At 44.1% G+C, this 19,990-nt stretch overlaps 1 protein-coding gene across 1 annotated transcript in view; it reads right to left on the reverse strand.

Moving 5' to 3' along the window:
- Nucleotides 1–19,361, reverse strand: part of LOC134398909 (amine oxidase [flavin-containing] B-like) — a 59,182-nt gene extending 39,821 nt beyond the window's left edge. Inside the window, exon 1 of the mRNA XM_063126553.1 lies at nucleotides 19,217–19,361. Coding sequence (XP_062982623.1) covers nucleotides 19,217–19,271 — 55 coding nt within the window. The 5' untranslated portion in view covers nucleotides 19,272–19,361. The remainder of the gene's footprint in view (nucleotides 1–19,216) is intronic.
- Between the last annotated feature and the right edge of the window lie 629 nt (nucleotides 19,362–19,990).

Here is a 19,990-nt window from a genome sequence, read left to right on the forward strand (position 1 = left end):
CTAGGGATGATGCAACAACAGTATATAATGGGCCTCTTCAGAAAACACTTTGCCATGGTTAAGACTGCTAACCCTTTTGTAGCAAGTGGTTAGTGAGCATGGTTAAACCATGTTTATGTAACCACCATGGTTGGGGAAAAATTCTTCACACAACATGCTAAGCCATCAAGGTTAGCTCAAAAAGCTTGATCATTATGTCTTAGCATGTTATCTGAACAGGGCCAGTATGTGAAAATGACACTTCTCTACAGATATTAGATCCTATATAGGACCAAACTACTACAACAGCCATATAGCTTGCTATTATAGCTTCTAATTCTCTAGTGTGGAGGGGGAAATGCTCCAGAAAATGAGTAAAATACCGCCTTAAGGCCCAGTATTGGGCAAAATGCAGGATACTACTACTACTACTACTACTACTACTAATAATAATAATAATAATAATAGAATTAAACAGAAACTGGATACTTTTTTCCTTCCCTTTCATGGGGTTCTTACATCATTCTTCCAACAGTTTAAATGGTAACACATTTGGCCAGGTTGTTGGTTGTTGGCACTTTTTGTTACTCCCTTACTCTCTGGTAAATATGCAAAGGGTTGCAGTAAGCATGCCGTGTAAACTTAACTGTGAGACGTTATTACTGTTTTGATTGTTTTTGGGATATTTGCGTTTAAAGATGGAGCTTTTAACCAAAATGTTTGCTCCTTTGAGTATAAATAATGGGGCGGGGTGTGTGACTATGGGGTTGTTGCTTACCACTACACCACTCATCTAAAATAACGTTTTGCTGTAGGGACAGGAGGCTCTGTAGCTTAGCATCTATGATCTACCTCTATCTGCACCCTCCCTAGGCAAATCATGAACACGTGATAAAAGGAGGTCAAGGAAAGGCATAAAAAGATATGTGGAACGGTAGTTTTGGCAGTTGCTTTGGTTTTGCCTTATTGCCTGCACCCCCTGATTTTAAAGCTTTAGCCATCAACAAGAGTTGGGACAGTGATGAGATGGACTACATACCATTTGCTTTACTAGAGAAAACGTAAAGCTGGGGGAGGGGGGAACCTGCAGCCTTCTGGCCCCAGGCAGCCTTCAGCATCAACCAGGTCTCTGCATAGAGGGGCCAGGTGCATGTTGTGGGGGAAGGGGGACAAAAGACTCTGCCGCAAAGATCACCACTCTGCCGCAAAGATCATCTTCTTGGCTCACCGCTCCGACCATGTTACTCCACTTCTGAAATCTCTTCATTGGCTTCCAATTCACTTCAGAATCCAATATAAACTTCTCCTGTTAACCTGTTAACCTTCAAAGCTTTTCACGGTCTAGCTCCTTCCTATCTCTCCTCTCTCATCTCACACTATTGCCCCGCTCGTGCTCTTCACTCCTCTGATGCCATGTTTCTCGCCTGCCCAAGGGCCTCTACTTCCCTTGCTCGGCTTCGTCCATTCTCTTCTGCTGCCCCTTACGCCTGGAACGCTCTTCCAGAACATTTGAGAACTACAAGTTCAACCGCAGCTTTTAAAGCTCAACTAAAAACTTTTCTTTTTCCTAAAGCTTTTAAAACTTGATGTTGTGCAGACTTCTACTGTTACTTTCTACTGTTAGTTTTACCCTACCCTGTGCCTGCTTACCCTACCCTGTACCTGTTTGCATTCTCTTCTCCTCCTTATTGTTTGACTATGATTTTATTAGATTGTAAGCCTATGCGGCAGGGTCTTGCTATTTACTGTTTTACTCTGTACAGCACCATGTACACTGATGGTGCTATATAAATAAATAAATAAATAATAATAATAATAATAATAATAATAATAATAACAAATCGCCCCCAAAGTGCATATCCTAATTTATATGTTTAGATCCAAATTTAGAAGCAATTACTACATTTTAAACAGAAATGCAATTCATACTGGGGAAGACAGTGACCAGGCAACTTGTGTGCCTACTGACTGATCAGGTGCTAACTGTTGACTGACTCAGTTGACTGACCAGGTGCTAACTGTTGATGGGCAACCATGAGGTTCCTTCTCTCCCTTCTTATGGTTTCTTATGGTTCTTTATCTTTAAACTACTTGGATTGGATAGCCCTTCAAATAGAGGACTTCCCTCTGTAAAGTAAGACACCTGGCCACCCTGGCTGTGGATGCTGCAGGCCCAGTCTTGCTCTTTGGACTCCCTAGGCACCACATCCTGTTCCACCTCTTGTGTGTGTCTGGGGTAATATGCAGAGACAAAAAGCTCTTGCAATTGTGCAAACTGGCTACAATTAGGCTACAATTAATATACTTTTCCTGTGGGTCAAAGGCCATTCATAGGAAAAAGGTCCCCCACCTTCCCACATGATTCTCATTCCAGGAATAAACATTTCCCCAGTTTCATATAAGAAAACAAATAGTTTTCCCTGAGCTATCCAAGGAAACAGGGCGTCTTAATGCATTCCTGAGCAGTGAAAAAAGAAGGGTGCAAGAGAGCTGTAGTTTCTTTTCCCACACTTGCTTAGGATGTCAGGAACAGCTCCCAGGCATCCAGCTCTCTGGGGAAATTGCTTTGCTTTCTATCTCTACATGTGGGTGCATTCATTGCTTGAAGGGGGAATTGCACAGGCTCAACTATGGATCCCTAGACATGTGCGGGAAGGGGAAGCACATCTCATCTCTTCCTCAGCTTGGTCAGAACTAAGGATGTGCTCCACTCCGATTAGAAGCGGAGAATCAGAAGCGAATTGGCCTGCTCCGACTTGCCCAGAGGCTGAGTAGAAGCGGACCGGGGACCCATAGAAGCACAGCGAAGAGAAGCGCCCATACACAGAGCGCTTCTTTTTTTGCGGACCGATCTGATCGCCATTTTGAAAAAATTCACCCATAGGGTTGCATTGCGGAAAAGAATAGGGGATAACTGTGTTGTTTTTTAAGCTATCTTTCTGAAACTTCTTGTGCTTAGAGAGTCGTGGCTGGGGGTCATTTTGAGCCTACACTCAGCTCTCTGCGTGCTGCGGTTCGCTTGCTAGAATTTTTTGAATAATCAAGTAAAACAGCGGGAAAATGTACCTTTTTCGAAGGGCTGAGGGGCAGAGTCATGATCACATGATCCCAAAGTTGGAGGAGGGGATAGGCAAAACGGGTAACTTGGGATTCTGGGAACTTCTCTTTCTTAGTCTGAACGGACTTTTCCCAGTGTTTTTTTAAAACAGTAGAAAACACAGTACTGCTACCCACCCTAACTTTGGGGAACAACTGAATAGATGTGGTGCAAGGGGATGAGCTCCCATAGGGCATGTGGACATGCCCAGTGCACTCTCCTGACCTTGGAGGATCATCAGAGTCCTCCAAAGGTAAATCACTGGAGAGAATGCCTTTCATGAGTTGAAGTGAGCGTTTGCTTCTTAAAGACTGGTACCTAGACAGGACCAGTCAAATTGGCAGATGATTCCTCCTCCCCTTGGGCACGTCCACTCCCCTCTTACTGGTAAAAGACAGATATAGCCTTTTTAAAAAATTCTTCTTGTTGTTTATTCAGCAACACTGCTGCTTTTAATTCCACCCCTCCTTTGTTTATTTATTTATTTATTTATTTATTTATTCCATTTTATATGCATTACTGGCTTTGAAACTATCCTTGGCTCCCTTCCTTGTGCCCCCAGAAATGTCTGCTGCCTGCCTGCCTTCCCTCCCTCCTCCCCTGCCCACCTCGCAGGGATAGTTTTTGTGTGTCTTGCTTTGACTCAGGGGAGAAGTCCTTCTTGTGCTCAAGTTCCAAATCATTTTTTCAAGTGTGGAAGAAGATTCATATTTAGGTTTATCTCTACTCCCCAATTCATGGCATGTTGGGATTTCCTTTGAAATGGGCCCATTGAGCTGTCTGCAGCTTTAAATCCCTGAGATACTGGGGTGTCCGACTTTCATAAATTCCCCCAAAATCAGGGGATGATGGGATTGGCTTGAAACTTGGCGTCCATGTGGACACATGGATAAGCTCTCATGGGACCAAAGGTGACGTAGTTGTAGCATGGGACTTGATTTGGGGTGAGTTAAAAGGTTAGAGCCCCGCCAAAAATCAGGGGATGATGGGATTGCCTTGAAACTTGGCGTCCATGTGGACACATGGGTAAGCTGTCATGGGACTGAAGGTGAGGTTTCTGACATGCAAATTGACATAGATGTAAAATGGGACTTGATTTGGGGTGAGTTAAAAGGTTTAAGCCCTGCCAAAAATCAGGGGATGATGGGATTGCCTTGAGTCTTGGCATGCTTGTGTATCCCTGGATAAGCTATCATGGTGCCAAGTTTGAGGTTTCTAACGTGCAAATTGACGGAGCTATCGAAAGGGGTGTGAATGGGGTGCCCAATTTTCAAAAATTCCCCAAAAATCAGGGGATGATGGGATTGGTTTGAAACTTGGCGTGCATGTGTATACCTCCATGAGGTGTCATGGTGCCAAACTTGAGGTTTCTAACTTTAACAGAAAAAAGTTGTATACTTTTTTAGCTTTCAATGCAAGCCTATGGGGGGGTGGAAACGGAGCTACGATCCGGATCCGGAACTCTGCAGCGGAGCGGAGCAGACATAGGCGGAGCGGGGGCGGAGCGAAGCGGCCCGATCCACAAATCGCGGATCTGGAAGCGGAGCGGGGGGTCCGTGCACACCCCTAGTCAGAACATCAAAAGCCACTTAAAACACACACACACACACAGCACAACCCTACCAATAAACAATAACAAAAGAAATTTAAAAAGAAGTTTTAATTACTTGGTTTCAGCTTTCAGCTTTAGACTGCTCCAGAACTCTTCCTCCAGTTTGTTTTCTCTCATAAGTGTTGCAAAGAATTGTTAATTAAGGCCTAACTCTAAGCTCTGGAGTAGTCTTACAACGCAACCGAAAACCATTAGCAGAATATCTGCTAGTTTATCTAGACATTAAAAGAAACTCTAAAAATGGGGTGTGTGTGTAAGTGAAATGGGATGCTGCACTCTCACAAACACCCTAATTGGGAAAAGCCTTAACAAGCCTTACATACGCTAACCATATAACGTAAAGTAATTGGTAATACCACCCCTATCATGTTCAACTGTTAATTGTTTCATCTCATGTCCTTTTAGGCAACATACCTCCTATAGATATAGCCTGGGAAACTGGATTGCATTGTGCCACAGTTGCTCCCACCAGTTTGGTAAGGCTGGTAAGTGATATTTTGGGTTATTGAGACATGAAGAGAGATATTTAGAGCCAGGGTGGGGAATTGAGAGCCGGGAGGAGAATCTGTGGTTCTCTAGATATTGTTGGACTACAGATCCCCTCATCCTTGATCACTGACCATGTTGGTTGTGGCTGATGGGAAGGCATCAAGTTAACATCTGGAAGGCATCAAGTTAACTACCCCTGCCTTAGGTTCTTCACCCTGATGTAGAGGAACCCTGAAGAATCATTATCCTTTACAAAAGGCTCTTCTGGGCCAGCTCCACCCAATTTTTTAGTTCGGATCTGTTTAACTTCTGTCTTCACCAACCTGATGCCCTCCAGATGCTTGGGATTTCAACTCCTATCAGACCCAGGCAATATTGCCAATGGTTAGAAATGCCAAGAATTGCTGTCCAAAACATCTGGAGGGCTTCAGGCTGTTGAGGAGGCTGGTTTACTCTATTATCAAAATCATATATTTCTTACATACACCTTAACTTCCGAGTCAAGCACTTCCTTGGAAAAAAAAACTTTGCAGCTCTCTATAACACAGAGACACAACCCCCAAAATGTGATCAACCAGAAAGGGCAAACCTCTTGTTTTCACAGCCTAGAAAGCAATTTCCTCACACTTAGAATTTCTTTCAAAGCCCCAGGATTCAGTTTATTACATTACCTGGCCCGAAATTTGGATTTAATAGCATTGAGATCATTACAGCAGTCAGCACAATATAAACAATCAGATTACTTTGCTGCTGCTGAGATATTGAACTTGACATAAGGTACCTTAACCTCTGTTCTCACCCGCCCTCAATTAGTCAGCTAAAATGCTACTAATAAGGCTATGCTGAAATTGCTCAACTTTACATTTCATTCCAGTCCTCAGACTTCAACAAATTGTTTTTATTTTTCTCTTCTAGGTTCTCCCTATATGGGCATGTTTTAACCAAAAGCTTACAGCTGAAACCTACAAGAAAGCAGGGTGGGCATGAAGGGGACTGTAGCCGTGGAGTGAGATGCCCCAAGATCTCCTAGAGAACATATGATGTGAGAAAGAAGGAAAGAGTGAAATGAGGATCACTGTAGTTTATGAGAAGCACTGGAGCAGAATAAAGCTGGAAAAGAACCGTCGTACGCCTTATGTTTCATGAGACACTTTTGGGGAAATCAGTGAACATTCTAATCTGCTTTCTTCAGAACCCTCATATTTTACTTTTTTCAGTTTTATGCCATAATGAAAGTTCACTAAAACCCTAGTAGTAGCAGAAATAATGGCTTGTGATGTGGTCCTTTCAACATTTCAAAATAGTGCCACCATGATTCAGTTTCAAATGATAGTACATGCACTTTTTAGGGTACATCATCTCAGACATCATGATCACAACATTAGTTCAGAATCTATTTATTTATTTATTTATTTATTTATTTATTTATTATTACATTTTTATACTGCCCAATAGCCGAAGCTCTCAATCAATCCACTCATCCTGGAAACATTCACCCTATCCAGATGTTCAAACTATACTCAGTGAGCATACATGTGTCAGCAGGCTATGAATACTTATGTGTATTCAGTTACACAGCCACGTGGAGAATATGCATAGGGTCTCCCGAGCTCTCTTCTTGCATTCATAGTTCATGCAGTGAGGAAGATAACGTGGCTGTGCATGGCCAGCACCTGGCCTTGATGCCCTCTATGCCAGGGAGTATTGCCTCAGGCCCGGTAGCCAAATCTTGTCCTCCTGATGGTCCCAAGCTGGCACTCAATGATGAACAAAGGCCACGTTGTATCTGGGAAAGTTACCTTAGCCTGATTCATGCCAACTGCTCTCAGAAGATATTTATAAGCTTCTTTCTTCTGGGCCTTTTGACTGCTCTCATTAAAGATTTTCCTCCGAGTTTGCTAAACATCTTCTGCCTCTTGCATTTGTCTTTTCTTATTAGACTGCTCTTCAGTTTTCACAGAAGCCCCACTTTTGGTCACTCTTGCAGCCATAGGTTGTTGCACACCAGAGCCTGCCATCTCTCCTCCCATCTGCAGTACGTTGTGAATATTTCTTCTCCAGAAGAAAAAGGAGAGGTGCCACTGTTCACCATGGCTGACAAACCTGGGTTTTTGTGCTGTTACTTTTTCCAAGTCCTTATTTAATAGGGTTAACAGTTCTAGAGAACCTAAGTACTCCAAAGTTCTTTGGCACTTGACAGGTACTAACCACAGCGATGCTAGTGCCACCACCACCACCTACCTGGAAAAGTCTGGGGGGAAACACAACCACTTTCTGGCTCTGAGGCTCAGTGTTACAATATCTAGATAGTTGTCCCTCTGAAGATATTGGTGGGTGAGATGCACATGGCCAATTATTCTTTTTCAGTTTCCTCAACCAGTTTGCTTCCATCAAATCTGGTCTTATTTTATTACTTCCAGTAATTTGGACTCATGCCATGGCTGAATGAAAAGAGACTGTGTAACTAGCTTCCCTACTTGATACTTCCTTGGCAGGTTCCCAACGTTAAAATCAAATAGATTTTGAATTGTATGAGCAATGTAGGCAATTACAATGTGTTTGATCAGCTGCTTCGGGGTGCTGCAAACCAAGCAGACTGGATTCAATGCCTTATCTGAACTGTCTAAATCATGCATAAAGAGCAGCTGCAAGTGATAGACAAGAATATGGACAAGGGTATTGGACAAATTCATGGAAGATAAGGCTATCAATGGCTACTATTACTGATGGCTATTTTCTACCAACAGTATCAGAGGTAGCATGCACATGTACACCAGTTGCTCAGAAACATGGGCAGGAGGGTGAAGTTACACTCATGTCCTGCTTGTGGGCTTCTCACAGGCAGCTATTCAGCCACTGTGTGAACTACATATAAATAAACATATGCAAATGTTATGCAAATATCTGTCTTCTTGTTTTGTGATGCATTTCCTCTCTTTTTTCTTTTGGCGATTCTGTCAGCAACCAAAGATATCCTACAGCTCAGAAATAATCCAAGATTTACACATGGCCAACAGGAGAAGGTAAGATATAGAGGGGGAAGTTACAAGAAGAGTAAATTCTTTTCTTCATCTTTTTTTAAAGTGGTGATTATGAAAGATTTTTGAAGAGAATTAATAAATGAAATCCATCAAAAATGTTGCCTGGGTACATTACACTTATGTAACGGATAAATAACATCATATGGGTATTTGACAGGACTTAAAGCAAATTGCAACATTGTGCAAGGTCCTGTTTGCTGTATTGAGTAAGTTTAAGGTTAGCAAAGTTAATGCTTCATTTGAAACATAGATTTTAAAACTAAAGTCAACCTTTGACCAGTTGCCATTATTAAATGCTAGTAAAGTTATCCTTATGGCCCAATAAGCTGATAAGAATGCAACATTCCTCTCATTACCTTTAAAGAGTGCAGGCACTGAACTTCCAACAGAAGGCACTAAACTTCCTAAAGAAGTAGTCAGGCGATAGGAAGGCTGACCAGTAATATCTAGTTTCCTTATCAAAAAGATAAAAAGGAAAGGGAAAGGGGAATGCTATGCTCTAGAGAGCTAATATATCAAAGAGATTAGAACTATTCATTTCTAACGTGGATTGCTCACATGCAGCAGGAGTGGCTGCTGTCTGAAAACCATTGGAAGCTGGTGCCTCTGTTGTCAGTGGGCCAGTCAATCAGAACCAGTCAGAACGCTAAAGGAGCAATCCAAGATGCAAAGCTCCTTTAGAGTTTTGACTGGTGCTGACTGAAACCTGGAGCAGATTTATGGCCCAACTGATACTGGAGCCACCACCCTCCTCAACTGAAAACAAACATACACACACACACACACACTGAATGAGATTTGAAAACAGGTTTCCAAGCCCCACTGTGGGACTGCAACCAGAGCTGCTCAGGGAGCTCCACTTTGCAAGAGGGCAAAAGGTGAATGTTGACAATGACAGCTGAGTCAGAAGTTCTCCTACCCAATTTAAATAGTGGTGGTTTGAGTACTTACACTCTTGTGACCCAACAACGGCCTAAGCTTATTTTGTCAGCTCTTTGGGTGAAAACAACAGCATCAAAAGTGAGATGCTTTTAAGAATTCTTTACGCAGAATTCCCTGTGTGGGTTCCTCAATATATTACAACTTAAAGGGGCTTTCAAAATTTAAATTCCAAATCCTTCCTATTACATTCAGTTAAAGAAATCTAATGTAAGGAAATCATCATTTTCTAACCCTTTCTCTAAAGAGCTCAGGGTGATGGACATGGATGTCTCCTTTTATCCTCACAGTAATCCTGTGAGGTAGATCAGACTGAGCAATAGTGATTGGATGAAGGTCACCAAGAAAGTTTTGGAGATGAATAAGAATTTGAACCTGGGTCTCCTCAGACCAATGTTCAATACTCTAGCCACTGCACCACACTGAGAGCTCCAACACACCAGTGATTTATCATGCACTCTCCATGCCTGGTATGTAGTTTTGCCACCCGGTACTCACATGACATCGTCCACATCCAGCACTCATTTTGCCTCTTCACCTCTGTGTTTGGTTTCTTTTTGGAGTGGTGAAAGTCTGGATTATTTTCGCTCCCTGCAAAAGAAATGAGCTCCTCCCTCCTGTGTATTGCTGTCATTGCGTTTAATTTAACCATCCTGTTCCTTGTTGGGTATGTGTCTAAGGGCGGTCTTGCTAACAAAAGAGGAGGGTGGGGCTGTAGGAGGGAAAGAGGTCCCTTTACCTTTAAAACTTATGCAGATGTAAGCATTTTTAAATTTCCATTTAAAAAATCCTTAAAATCAAGGGATGAACTAATCTGATTCAAACTTGGGGTGGCTAAAGCCCTCCTTAAGAGCTATCACCATGCCAAGTTTGATCTCTTTATCTTTAAAACTTACCCAGATGTAAACATTTTGGTTACCTTGGAGCAAAGGTAACCAATTTCTTTACAAAAGAAATTAAAATGATTGTTCATCTGCCCATCTTTGAAATGAGCAAAACAAACCTTCGCTCCTTCTCTACTGTAAATCTTTCCCAAGGGGTGGGGCTTGAGATTTCACCAGCATTGTAGTGCTCCAGGTGAAAAGATACATGAACTGAAAGAGTGCAACAACGCAACACATCTCCAAGTAGAATCCCAATTTCAAGGAGGACTATCACAGGTGCCACTCTCCCCAAAAGTGATTGCAACCTGAACGTAATGTAAGATAATACTTCAGCCTCACTAGATCACCTCTCGGGACATGGTTCTTGGTGTGCTTAGCCAAAGTTTGCCCTGATGCTCAAATCTGGCAAACTATAGCTAATGCTAATCAGGAATTGCCTCTACTCTATAATTTGAAAGCATGCTTTGCAGTGGGTTTTGTAAACCATGTTCTGGAGGCAATTTCTGGTATCACGAGCCCATAGCACATTATTGATTCTCCCATTTTCAATGTCATGGCAAATGATGGTTGTGCAAACCAGGAAAGAGAAGCATGAGATGAAAGTGAGGATGGGTGAAGTACATGACCCTATAGCACATTCCTTATTGTCCAAAACATGATTTGGGGAAACTGGGAATAAAGTATCTGAGATAAGCCGGTCTCTTACCATCTGATCCCTGAGAAAGGATGGGACATTAAAATATGATGTAACTACTGGGAAAATTTGCAACAGCACATTCTGGGGTTGCTTTAGGAAGCACTAGCTTCCTGTAGTGCCAGCATTCAATTCCATGGGAGCAACAAAAGTAGCACAGTAGCAGTATTGGATACTATCCAATATAAAAATCAATTTGCTGCCCATCCAGGTAAGCCAGTCAGTAATAAGTGAAGAATGTATTTACTTGTTGTATCTTCACACGGAAACTCACTTTTCAAAATCTGAGTTTCAAAGAAGCGATTTCAATCTTTTCCCCCATTTTTTTTAAAAAAATCACTCCTGGACTCACTTGGGGGAGACATGGGGAAAGAAGCAGAATGTTTCAGAATATCAGGGTACTTGATGTATTTCCATAGGAAGAATTCAAATAAGTTTGCAGCACCTTAGCAACTACGTTAGAAGAGCAGATTTTGTGATTGAGCACCAACTGCTTGGAATACCCAAGCTGGGTTACCTATCAGGACTGGAACTCCTCATACACGGTAAAAATGGTTTCAGAAATATTACTTGCAGTGATCATGGGAAACAATTATTTCTTAAGATGTGGAAGCATAATGATGCCACCCTACCAATGTGATTAGAAAAAAAACCCTGTTACAAACCCCAGTGGAGCAGAACTAGAAGAAACTATTCTAGTAACTCTACTACAGTAATTACTCGCTCGCTATTTAAGCTGTAGAAGAACACAGGTGTTCTTCGTTTATGGTGGTTTGGTGGCATGTAGCCTCCAAAACATCATATAACACAAAACAATATTTAGAGGTGAACAAGCACAGGGGGGTTATGGAGAATTATGCGGCAGGGTCTTGCTATTTACTGTGTTATCTGTACAGCACCATGTACATTGATGGTGCTATATAAATAAATAATAATAATAATAATAGAATTTGCTCGACATACCTCTGTAGTCTGAAGCTTGGACATTTTTCAGAAGTGATAAAATGCTTCTAGCACAAACTGGATATTGACTCCCAGAAGTAAGGCCCATTGAGGTCAATGGGCCTTACTCCCAAGTAAGTGTGCATTAGATTGCACTATTAGTTCTCCTCATCTTTTCAGATCCTCCTCCTGCTGCTCTTTGAAGATGTGGGATTTGCTGTTCACCCACATCTTATTTAAAAATCATCAGAAAAGAGCTACTTGTGAGTAAGCAACCCAGCTTGTCATGTGGGGCGGCAAGCTGAGATGCTGGTAGAAATAGGTCCATCCTGCCTCTTAAAACCAGAACGAACGAGAGCCAGAACTGCTGAAACCCTTCATGGGAAACATATTCCCATGTTCATCATAATATTTGCTCAAACATTGCACAGAACATCACAGGTGACATCTTCTTTAATGGGGAAGTGATGTTCCAGCAACCAAATCCAGAATCAACTCAAATTAGTGATTTGACTAGTGTATCAGTGTTTCCTGGCACACTTCCCAGGAAACCTTGAATCACATATCTTTCTGTAGAAAGACATTCTTCATATTCCTAGGAAAACGTCTACTGACGAATCGTTCATACAGATGTAGAGCATTTAGTGGTATCGAGGTTAAATCTGCTTTAAGCAGGCATTTCGTACATGGAAACCAGTACAAAATGCCTGCCAAAGGGGAAAAGCTGCTTCACAGCTTTTCACAGGTCGCTAGTTTGTGCTTTTTCATCCAAGACATTTTCTGGATGAAACATTTGCTCACATTAATTTTGTAGCAGACTAAGTAGAAACAGTAGGCCCCTTGCACTGAAATAATCTATATGGTGTACCTAATGTATGAAGAACCACAGTTGGGTTGTTGTTTTTTAACCTCCTTGACAACAATCTGTCAGTAACTCTTTTCTGATATGAACAGTAGTTTGCCATCTACTGAAAGCCTTGCTGAACATTTTCTTTTTGCTTTAGTTGAATTACTAGGCAGCCTTCCCTTAAAGGCAGATTATAACATGGAGATGTGCCCGTCTTGTTCTTCCTGTAGCAATGCAAGTTAATCCCAAAGGCCTCGGGAGCATGATTGCTGGTTCAGCATGCATAAATCTAATTTAGCCCACCTGCCACTTCAGTGGCTGTTCCCAGAGCAGTCCAATCCATGTAAAACCATCAGCCACCATGGTGCCTCTAACAGCATGCTTAACATGACATGCAAACAGGGTGGCCACGTGTCCTAATTTACAGGGGGCATCTATCTCAATAATTGTCATAGGGCACACCTGTGTTTGTAGGGCTGTGGAATCCAGATCTGGATTAAAGAAAAAGACCCATAAGGAACGTGAGCAGGGACATTTAAGGTGTAGTTGTACACATTTAAGGTGTAGTTGACCTGGTGTACAGGTCAATCATAGAATAGTAGAGTTGGAAGGGGCCTATAAGGTCACACCAAGTCCAACCCCCTGTTCAATGCAGGAATCCACCTTAAAGCATCCCTGACAGATGGCTCTCCAGCTGCCTTTTGAATGCCTCTAGTGTGGGAGAGCCCACAACCTCCCTAGGTAACTGATTCCATTGCCATACTGCTCTAACAGTCAGGAAGTTTTTCATGGAGTTCAGTGGTCACAGCCCTCCCCACTATTGTGACATGTGTTGCATTTCTATTGAAATTATAATTATTTTAAATTTGAATCTCTACATATGCAAAGTTAATGCAAAACAATGGGCTGTTTTTTGTCCTCTTTTTATCTCTTTTTGTCCTGTTTTGGTGATGTGTTTCCTCTTTTGACAATTTGTAAGTGAATACCATACCTGCAAACAATGCCTGACCTCTATCATTATGCCAATTTTATTATAAAATCCAACTATCCATGATTTTGCTAGAGAACACAATAGTTTCCGAAGTATATGGATGTCGACCATCCCTACTCTTAAATAATCTCTGGCTTACCTCTGTCTAGTCTTTCCTTTAAAATCCCAAGAACAGAGATTCCACACTCATATAATTAACTAGCTGCATGGAAATTCTCCAAATACATTCCTTTGACAGATAACATCCTCCATCTGGTTGCATAATCATGATGCTGCCTAAAACACACCTCCAAACTCTGGGTTTTTTAAAATCAAAATGTCACTGAAACTACGGCCTTAGCTGGACCTAAGGTTTATCCCGGGATCGTCCCTGCCTGCTCACGGGATCCCCTGTGTGTCATTTACATGAACAGGGATGACCCTGGGACAATCCCCGGATAAACCTTAGGTCTAGCTAAGGCCTACCTGAAAAGCAGTGTACCAATCGGCCAATAATTCCTACGTTCAGCAGTATTTTTATTGATGCTATAAAAGCTAATCTTCAACGCTTGGTTAAAAATTTATATAAAAGTGGCATGCTCTATCATTCATTCATGTTACTCAGAATTTGCTCGACTGCCCTTGAGTAATTATATCAGAAATGATAACATGGTGTACGTACGAAAGAAGATAAGTTTTAGTTCATCAGCAATATACTTTTCTATGAATTTCACACTAGCACTATATATAGGAGAAAGTTAAGCTGCAATATTTCTACGCCTGTGCTAAATGTTCACAAAGTAAATATTTCAGCTTAAAAGTGTGTGTGTGTGTGTGTGTGTGTGTGTGTGTGTGTGTTGCTCAGAAATCCCAAATGTTCCCCTGAAATGCTTATCTTTTGTGCATTTCCATGCATTTTTGATACTTTGTGGGTACTAAAGAAGGTGCTTAAAAAGACAGTGTGATGTTCTGCAAGTACTCTCAGCCTTTAACTGGGATGAGCACCCAGAGTATACAAGGGGTGGAACCATGTGTGCCACCCTGAGCTCTCTGGAGAAAGGATATAATATTAATAAAATATTGTAAAGTCCTCTTCTTCCCAGACAATAGGGATCACATTACCAGTGTGATGACACCATACAGCCATTTAGCCAGATTTGGATAGATGATAACATCCCAAAGCTAATTTAGAGTGAGGGCAATGTTTCCCCCAAATATGCAAATACTTTGTTCCTGTTTGCAGTTAGTCTCCCTGAAACATTTATTTTCATCAGCAAAAGCTTTCATAGGAAGCACTTCCCTGTTTCAGCTCAGGTCTATAAATTTTTAAAGTGATACTAAGAGCTCAACTACACAATCCTTTGGCACTTCTTGGTGCCAAAGGGGAGCCAGACTGGGGTTGTCATATCCCATCATGGAGGAAGGATGGGATATGACAACTGCAGTATTTGTACTTAATACCATGTACTTAGTTTAATAATCGTATCTCTTTCTGAAATTAAATAATCAAATTTCAATGGGTTGGATCCAAGCTAAGTTAGTAGTACTTCAATCCCACTAAAACCAAAAGGAACAAACTACTCATGACTTCCCATTGATTTCAATGGGACTAAAACATAGCTAACTTAGTCTAGATCTAACCTAATATAACTTCTGTAATTAATACTGTATGTGTTACCTTAAAAGAAAAGAAAAGAAAGGAGGTTCCTGAATTTCCCCAAAGCTACAATAAGCGTTACCCGGTACTGCTGCTGTGATAATTCCATTGTGCACGTGGGACCAACCACTAATGCAACAGGAACTAACACTTTGTAAAGCAGCCCCAGAAATGAACATTTCTGGTCTTTTCCAATTGCTTCACGGAAAGCATTAGTGGTGGGTCCTGCTAGCATGCAGGCAGCAATGGATCCTGTCCAATATGTATATTTCTAGTTGCTTTGCTGGATTATGGGCTAAAGCAGGCTTCCCCAACATGCATCACAACTCTCATCATCCCCAGCCAGCAGGCCATGATTGGTGTTGCTGAGTTCCTTGTTAAGGAAGGCTGAGACAGATTGATACAGCATGCCAGGAACACCTGGTAGACTGAGGAGAGGACTATGAAGAACATCTGCCCCTCCCAGTTCCCTGTTTGCCACCTCCACCTTTCAGAGCAGCAAAGCCAGGAGTCACACAGGACTCTGGTTTAATACCATTGACAGAACCTGCTGTTCTGTGTTGCCAAACACCCCGATATTCTCACCCTAGTGTAAGGCAGGCCTCCCTCTTGAGGCCTAGGCTGTTTGCAGAGGGCCCATGATGCACTGGGAACAGTTTGCATTTTATGTGGAAGCGACACCAAGCACAAATTACATCCATTTCCCGTTCTTAGACTTCCAGGATGATGTGGAACAGGAGAACTCCTTTTCTGGTGGGGAGATGCACAGACTTTGGGTTTGGGAGTGGCAGTGGGCAAACAGAGCCAGTTTGTATATTTGGGAAATGATCATTTTGTTTTCTTACTTTTAACTCTTAACTTGAGGCATTTATTGGGTCTTCATGGGCTGGTATAATTCTGAAGTCCCAAACTTTAACTGTTAGTTAAGCACAGATCTTTTTTTTCTTTCTTTTTTGGGGCAGTTGTTCATTAACAACCAAAGTCCATGGCAACATACCTTTACTGTTCTTGATAAAAATGTCAGCTAATGTCTGAGATAAAAGAGGTTATAAAATTTGAGATTTATGCCAAAAAACAGAATACTTGGGGCTTTGCTAGACCTGCCGGTATAAGCCGGCAGGGAGGCGGGGCGGCAGCGCGCTGACGTTAGCGCGCGCCACCCAGGGTTCCACACACAGGACGCGCAGGGACGACGGAAGCCCTGCAGTGTCCGCCATTTTTTTTTTTTTTTTAGTTTAAAGGGGCCACGTGCGGCCTGAAGACTTCGGACCAGGTAAGTCCATTTTTTAAAAGGGGGGGAGGGATGACAAGGGGGGAGGGCAAGGGGGGAGGGCAGGTGAGAGAGCGCTGCGCGCCGCCGCCCGAGCAAGCAGGCGAGCACCGCTTGCCCGGGCAAGGCCTGGCATGGGGCGGCATTGCCAGGCAAGCGCCGCTCACCTGCTTGCTCGGGCGGCGGCCCGCGGCGCTCTCTCACCCACCCTCCCCCCTTGCCATCCTTCCCCCTGCCCCTCTCTTCCCCCCCCCCGGCCGATGGGCACAGCGCTCATATGAGCGCTGTGCCAGGTCCGCGGCTTTCTGCGGCTACTCGGGGCTGCAGAAAAAGTGCGCCATAAGCGATTTTGCTTATGGCGCATTAGAGGAGGCCTCAGTGCGGCCTGGGCCCGGATTCCCCTGTGCGTCATCTGGACGCACAGCAGGGAAACCAGGTCTCAAGGCGCGCTAAGGCCTCGTCTAGCAAGGCTCTTAGTCAAAGAAGGTTTGAAAGAACATTGAGGGTCAAAATGAACTTTCTTATAGGATCTTGCCATAAATGTACCAGCATTTTATTTAAAAATTCTGAGTGATGTATTGACAATACTTAAGGAACATAAAGAAGCTTGCTTTTTTCCTTCTCCCCCTCCCCCTTTGTCTTGCTGTTTCTCTCCACTTCCAGCATCTAGCCTTGCTATTTCTCCCCCCTGCACTTCTTTACCTCACTATTTCTCCCCTTCCTGGCTTCTAATCTCGCTCCTTCTCTCCCCTCTCGCCTGTTTTTCATTTTTTGTAAGAGAACAAAGAACTGTGCAGGCGCCGTTGGAGGTGCTTGCAGATTGCCCATGGGTGACACATTGGGGACCCCTGTCATGGAAGGTATTACATTAGACTGAAACAGTGATAAGATTGTGCTGCATATATAGATACACACATGTAGCACAGAAAGCAAACATGGTTCAACAACTTAAAGCATCATAACGTATTCATATGGTGATTTGTGAGCTTATATCTACTCAGAAGTAAGTCAGCTGCAATCCTATACCCACTTTCCTGGGAGTGAACACCATTGGACTCAGTGGGACCTACTTCTGAGTGGAAGTTTGGAAACTGGAAGTTAAACATTATACATGTCTACTCAGAGAGAAGTAAGTCCCACTGAATTCAATGAGACTTACCCCCAGGTTAAGTATGCAGAGGTATGATTGCAGCCTGAAAGACCTACAAGTAGATCCTCTCTTGGCTTCAGGCTGCAGCCCCACCCCAACCCACATTTTTAGGCAAAGGGGATAGGAGAAAATGAATCTGGGGGAATGGTGCCTATGCAGCAGGATCTTGCTATTTACTGTGTTATCTGTACAGCACCATGTACATCGATGGTGCTATATAAATAAATAATAATAATAATAATAATAAAAGGCCTTAGCTAGACCTAAGGTTTATCCCGGGATTGTCCCGGAGTCATCCCTGTTCATGTAAATGACACATAGGATATCCCGGGAGGAGGCAGGGACGACCTCAGGACAATCCAGGGATAACCCTTAGGTCTAGCTAAGGCCTAAGACAAAAGGAGAGATTGGCTTTTGTCTGGCAGAAAGAGATCCCTGGGCAGGTGGGAGCAAGCAGGGTTTGCTTGGAGTTGTGATGCTGTGGGCCTTCATCCTGAGCACAATGGCCCTGTTCAGAAGACACCTTAAACCCAGCTTTAACCATGGTGAATAAGGCAAAAAGGTTTAAGGTTCTTCTGACTGGGGCCAGTGTAAACAAACCCTTTAAATAAAAGAAACACTACAAGCCTCCTTCTAAGAAACTGAAGCCTGAGTAAGTGCTGAAGCCTTTGCAATTGCATTCTCCTTTGGTATCTCTCCAGCTCGTAGATCTGGCCCAGGGTTCAGCAGTGGGGGTCAGGCATCATCCTGTATCCATCCATAGGGTGTTTTGTGAACTTATGCTAAAATATAAGGCATTCTAACGTTAAGCTTGGCCAGAGCGTTTGCAGTGGACATCCCCAACGTGGCGCCCCCCAGATGCATTGAACTACAACTCCACTTGTCTACAGCCAACATGCCCTCGACCATGCTGGCAGGGAACAATGAGAGTTGTAGTCCAACCCATTTGAAGGGCACCACATTGGGGAGGGCTGATTTTGCAGCTTCATCACAGACTTGTTGAGCGACTGGGGGTGAGGTAGCTCAAAGAAGCAGAAGAAGGGGGGGGTTAGTGGATCACATGTCGGTGGGGCCGTGAATCCATTCTGGGTTCAGTCAGAAGCAGCCAGAACTCCAAAGGAGCTATCCAGGGTGCTGGACCTAATTTGGGAATAGGCTTCAGCCCTTTGAATAGCTCCTTTGGTTCTGACTGGACCCCAGCGTGGATTCAGAGCCCCATCGAAAGCAGAGCAGCCAGTCTGCCTTGAGAAGAAGAGAAAGGCGAGTCCCGCGGAAACGAGCTCCCCCAAGCTCCCTCCTGATGGCTGCCAGCGGTCGGCGCGACGGCGCAGTATCAGCTCATCGGGCGAAGGAGCCAGGAGCTGGAACGGGTCGGGGTTGCACAGCAGAGGACTCCGTAGCCTCCCACCACCCCTCTGCCAGCACGAAAGGAAACCTCCCCCCGCAACAGCGGAGAGGAGCCCGACTTGGACAGCCCCGGGCCCGATCCCCTCCAATGCGCGCGCGCGCGCCCTGCTCATCTTCCGCCGCCGCGGGTGCCCCATTGCCGTCCGCCCTTCAGCATCGAGCCCCCTCGGCTCGCCCCTCCTCCTCCTCCTCCTCCTCCTCCTCCTCCTCCTCCAGGTCTCCCTGCTCCTGGACTGACCTGAGATGCCTCCCCCGACCACCACCACGTCGCACTTGTGGCTGCTGCTGCTCATGGTGGCCTCCTTCGCGCCGACTGCTGGACGAGCCTGGCTTCTTGCAGCCGCCGAGATGCCGGGATCAACTGCGCTCCGGGAGCAGCAGCAGCAGCAGCGCCAGCCGGTTCGGCTAGCAACACGCCCCCTTGGCTCGGCTCCGCCGCGGAGCTCCGCCCGTTCGCCGTGCTGCTGTCGCCTCGGCTTGCCGGGGAGGCGATGCAGATCCGTGAGGTAAAAGGAAGGGCAGCGGCTTCGTGCCCTTTTGCCAGTGACGGAGGGCACGGCGCCGGGCGCCTGCCGCCTTCATGCCTGGAATCCCGAGCTTTAGGGCTTGCAGGGCAGGATCGACGCTACTACTTTGTAATGATTTATAACGGTATTGACAGCTGTTGGGGTCCACGACACACTCCATATACAGTTTTCAAACCATTTTCAAAGTGTAGATCTGGTACAGGTCAGGAAAAACTTTCAGATGCCATCAAGTGGTCGCCTGTTGAATTTCTGCATGCCCCTGCTGCATTTAAGGCCCCAATGGCAGACAATGGTAATCCATATTTGTTTCCCCTGTCTGTGAAGTCACACACTTCTAACAGGACTCCTCAATTGCCATCACAGCAATGTCAGCCTCATCCTTTCCTATTGGCCTCCAAGGAGCTCCTCATAATTTCCTCTTGCCCTTTGCTATCCCCATAGGTCCTTTGGGCCAATGGAGGCTCATCACATACTTATCAATATAG

The sequence above is a fragment of the Elgaria multicarinata genome, chromosome 5, assembly GCF_023053635.1.
Source record: "Elgaria multicarinata webbii isolate HBS135686 ecotype San Diego chromosome 5, rElgMul1.1.pri, whole genome shotgun sequence".
NCBI classification, from domain to species: Eukaryota; Metazoa; Chordata; class Lepidosauria; order Squamata; family Anguidae; genus Elgaria; species Elgaria multicarinata.